General features: G+C 36.3%; 1 protein-coding gene across 1 annotated transcript; it reads left to right on the top strand.

Annotated features, from left to right (window-relative positions):
* The first annotated feature begins 2,581 nt into the window (after positions 1 to 2,581).
* LOC118755626 (protein Aatf) lies at positions 2,582 to 4,438 on the top strand. Its single transcript, XM_036490453.1, has 2 exons — positions 2,582 to 4,082; positions 4,146 to 4,438. Exons 1-2 carry the CDS (start codon positions 2,683 to 2,685, stop codon positions 4,249 to 4,251), a joined length of 1,506 nt encoding a protein of 501 aa, XP_036346346.1. The 5' UTR covers positions 2,582 to 2,682; the 3' UTR covers positions 4,252 to 4,438.
* Positions 4,439 to 4,715: the final 277 nt, after the last annotated feature.

The raw sequence follows: 4,715 nt of genomic DNA, 5'->3' as shown, positions 1-4,715 counted from the left end.
GATAACATTTCTCAAGCAAAAGTAAACAAGGCCGAATAGGACGATAGTAGAAACGGTCAGATTAGTCAATTATCTTAATAATAATAATAGATTGGCGCTTACACATATGTTAGTGTTTGGCCGAGCTTCTCCTCCTTCGGCCGCTGTGGTGTAGTGGTAAGCAGTGCGCGCTTTCACTCATCACCACCTGGGTTCAAGCCCTGGTCAAAGCAACATCGCAAAAAATATAGAAAAAGGTTTTTTTCTTAACAGCGGTCGTCCCTCGGCAGGCAATGGCAAACCTCCTGCCATGAAAAAAAAAATTGTCAATTATCTTAATATTGGTTTTTTCCATAGGAAACGTGGTTAAATTGTTTTAAATTAATTAATAAAGAAATAATTAAAAAACGGCGAGATTTGTGAAAGTATTAGTGAATTTCAGTGCATTTAAAGTTTACTTTTACTTAAGAATTGTCAAAACTGGCAAAACCAATGGGAATGAATAAATATGAAAAATTGTTGAATTTACGCTCACACCGGGAGGCGGACATGGTAATTGGTATCCGATTTCAGTGAAATAAGATTTGTAGCTTAGATTAACCTAGGAAGACATAAATCTGAAAGTTGAGAAATATCGGTCAAACTGCCACGCCCACCAGTCATCCGAAATCTGGATTCGAATGTGGCAAGGATTAGTAACGATCCTCCAAAATAGCAAAAATTTGATGCAAGATCAATTTTTACATAAAAACCTTATCGTCTTTTTTATCGATATTTTCGAACTTATCGATATAATAATTGATATTTTTATCGATATATTTAATCGAATTTGTTATCGATTTTATTGTCGATATTTTTATCGGTTTTGTTATTGATATTTTTATCGATTTTGCTATCGATATTTTCGGAACTTATCGATTTTTTATCGATTTGGCTAGTCTGCGTTCAAACACGGAAACTCGAGTTTCTTATTATCGGCGATTTCTCTTTTGGTGTTGCCCTTTGCATTCACACACAGAAGCTTTTTTGTACGCAATTGTTGTTGTCAGCTGTGAATCGCCATCTTGGATTACTCAGACGAACGAGAGCACAAAGCATGTTTCCCGAGTACGGGCGACTCGGTACCCGTCCCCTTTCCTCGTCGCTCTCTCCCCAACAAGCTTCGAGTTTCTACAACAAATGTTTTCGTGTCTGAACGTCGACCTATCAATATTTTTATCGAATTTGTTATCGAATTTTTTTAGCGATTTTGTAGTCGATATTTTTATCGGTTTCGTTATCGATACACATGATATGACATCATATGATAGAACATCACATGATATGACCTCATTCATCACATAACATCTTATTACGTTATTGCGCCTCACATCATCATGTAGGTGAATATGTAGATGAAGAAAATTATAAAAGCAAAGATATAAACAAAGATGAAGACCAAAGCAAATTTAAATACTTTGCTTTTTGAAGAACTATAGTGTAAAGATAAAAATAAAGATAAAAGAGAACAGAACATAAATGTAATGTAGAACGATAAGGGTAAAGGTGAATTTTAGTTAAAACATTTTAGCCGTTTTTAGCTGCTTTTTTTGGCCAACATAGACGGTCGGCCCAAAAAGTTCTGGCAACACTGTCTGCATCAAAAATAAAATTTTGAAAAAAATTTCGCTTACGTCTTGTTTGTGGTAAGGGCTCGATATATATTCCTATTTATCGAATCGCTTCGACTGTCGTTCGCCGACAATCATCAGTATGGCAACACTGTTTCATTGAAAACAAATAAACAGCCAGTGTTGGCAACTTTTGATTTTCAAAAAGCACCAAAAACTTGGAAAAAGGCGTTTTACCATACTAAAAGCACCACATTGTTTTTAATCAAAGGATGTTTTTTTCATAACAGTTTGTATTTAACATAAGCAAAAAATTAACAATATTTACAAGAATATATACATAAATCAATACACAAAACGTTTTCGCTCATAACGATTGAATAGCCTCTACACATGCTATGATGACTCATGCTTACGACGTAATACCGAAGTACTATTAAAACTACTATATCTCGAGAAAGAAAAATCGAATCGCAACACACGAAAATAATGCCCTAAGTAGAAATGAGCAAAAGATTTTATGTTTACATTATATAACCTCAAATATCGCAAGAACCCGTGTTTTTGGTAATCTGGGGGTAGGATACCTAGTACTAGAGCAATTGTGCGGCCAGATTTGTATTCAGCACCAAGAAACGATGTGTTTTACTCAGGTGGTAAAAAAATCAAAATTTTTACAAACAATTAGAAAAGAAAAAAGAAATACTTAACTTACCTGCGTACTAGCATTTTCAACGCGACTAGAATTCAACAAGATGGGTTTGCAACTTCAGCTTTTTATCAATTATGGTCGTATTTTAGTGCACTTAAATTTGTATATTCTTGTAAATTCCGCATCTTCATGAGACACCGCAGCTTATAATATTTCAAAGTATTTCAGGTACCTCGGAGTAATATTAGTTCAAAAAAAGCATTAAAAAGGCAATAGGCACTAAGTAATTTTCAAAAAGCACTAAATCTAGTGCTTAAAGCACGAAGTTGGCAACTATGTAAACAGCTGATTGTCGCATTGTAGTCACGCAGCGCTATTTAGCTATTTTGTTTTCTGAAAATTAAATAAAAGCATAGTCTAACTACACATAATTTAGCAACTATGCTGCGGAAAAAAAATTCTAAAACAAAAACTGTATCTGATAAAATTTCAGAACTGGTGGCGCGCAATGCCAACGGAGAGGAAGACAGCAGCGACGAAATAGGCGAAGAACCACGTGTGGAGGAGGAATTTGATGAGTACGACCTGCCCGATGCACGCTCCTCAGATATCCGGAAACGAAATGTAAAGTTGTTATCAGAGCAAAGTGTGCGTTACCGGGGGAAAATATCAACACGTAATGAATTGGAGGAAGAACAGGATAGTGATTCGTTTGAAGGTGAAGAGCAGGAAGATGATGATGATTCCACAGAAGACGATGATGAAGGTGTGTTAAACGCATTCACGAAAAAATTAAGTGGGGCTGCTGATAAAGCGGTTAACAGAAATGAGGATGGTAGTGACGACGATTTGGAGCACAGCTCAACACAGTCAAATAGTGACAGTGAAGATAAGGGTTTAAGTGATGATGAGGATGATGAAGATGAAGATGAGGGAGATCAAGAAGGCGAGGATGGTGATGATGATGGCATCGAAAGTGAGGATGAGGCTAGTGAAGAGGAGAATGCGGATGGAACCCGTATAATCGCTGAAACAAACCGTCAAGCCGAGGTGCAAAAAGGGCAATGTGTGCAAAATCAACTACAAATTTGGGAACGTTTGCTTGAAATTCGTATTAACACACAAAAAGTGCTTAGTAAATGCAATCAGCTCCCGGCACCTAATGAACTTAAAACATTGCAGGATCAGAATGAAAAACTGGCAAATGTATCAAGTGAATCTGTGACCAGAGTCAGTAAGTTGCTTAGCACTTTATTGCAATTACAAAAGGCATGCAGTAAACAATTCTCGGAGCAACGCAATGCATTAAAAACAACTTTAAAGCGTTCAGTACCCATACAAAATGTAGATAATGATATCCCTATACCGCTAAAGCGTTTCGCTGATTACACCCACGCACATTTCGAAGAATTCAAACCCTACCGCAATGCGGTGTTGCTTAAATGGGATGATCGTACCAAATTGCTGACGCCGGGTGCTGGTGCCAAGAAGAAATCGCTAACAGAAGATTATGATATTATAAAGAAAATTGAAAATACTTTGCAGAGTCGCTCTATGCTTATAGAAAAATCGCGAACATTACAGAATGGCGCAAATGCTAAAACGCAAAATGATGGTGAGGAAAATGATGTTGTGGAAAATACGCAAAATATCAGAAGGAATACGGAGTCATATGACGACAGCGACTTCTACCATCAGCAACTGCGTGAGCTTATCGAGTACAAAACGAATGCATCAGTGAGCGCGAGCGAGGTCACGCAACAGTACATGGAGCTGCAAAAACTGCGACAAAAAATGAAGAAAAAGGTTGATACGCGGGCGAGTAAGGGGCGAAAGCTGCGGTAAGTGTTTAAAAAACAAATGGAAGATTTTATAATAAATATTATTTACATAATTCTTTCCAGTTATACGGTGCATAAGAAACTAATAAATTTTATGGCACCCGATGATACATCAACGTGGACAGAGGAATCGAAAGATGAATTGTATAGATCATTATTTGCAGCTTAAGTGTATTTACTATAATGAAGAAAGTTTTTAGATTAAATAAAATCTACTGTGTCCGTAAGAAGTTTTAGGTTTCATTTATATTTTCATTTATTGTTTAGTTCTTTTCCGTTATTTATTTAATAAACGTTCTTGATACGTCAAGTATGTACACATGCGCACAACTTAATTTTATACTTTATACATACATATCTGTGGCATTTCGATAAGCTGAAAATCGACATGTAAGAAAGTTTAAGTTCGGGCGGAGCCGAACATTAAATACCCGGCGCTAGTATTAAATATATGTTTTCCACCTTTCGGAAAGCTACCGCTACATGATAAGCCGGGATGTATAAATTTTAAGTAAATTAGCGTCTTTAAATTTCGAAGTATTGAAATTTACCGATATATGAAAAGCGGCCGTAATTTTAGTCCGATTTCAATAATTTTCAACGTTTTGCTTTTATGTGGCAAGCACAATAAAA

This window comes from Rhagoletis pomonella, unplaced genomic scaffold, assembly GCF_013731165.1.
Source record: "Rhagoletis pomonella isolate Grant_MI unplaced genomic scaffold, Rhpom_1.0 Rhpom_scaffold_06860, whole genome shotgun sequence".
In the NCBI taxonomy this organism is placed as follows: Eukaryota; Metazoa; Arthropoda; class Insecta; order Diptera; family Tephritidae; genus Rhagoletis; species Rhagoletis pomonella.
Note: the sequence above shows the minus strand (reverse complement) of the source record. Positions and strands in the feature narration are given on the sequence as shown.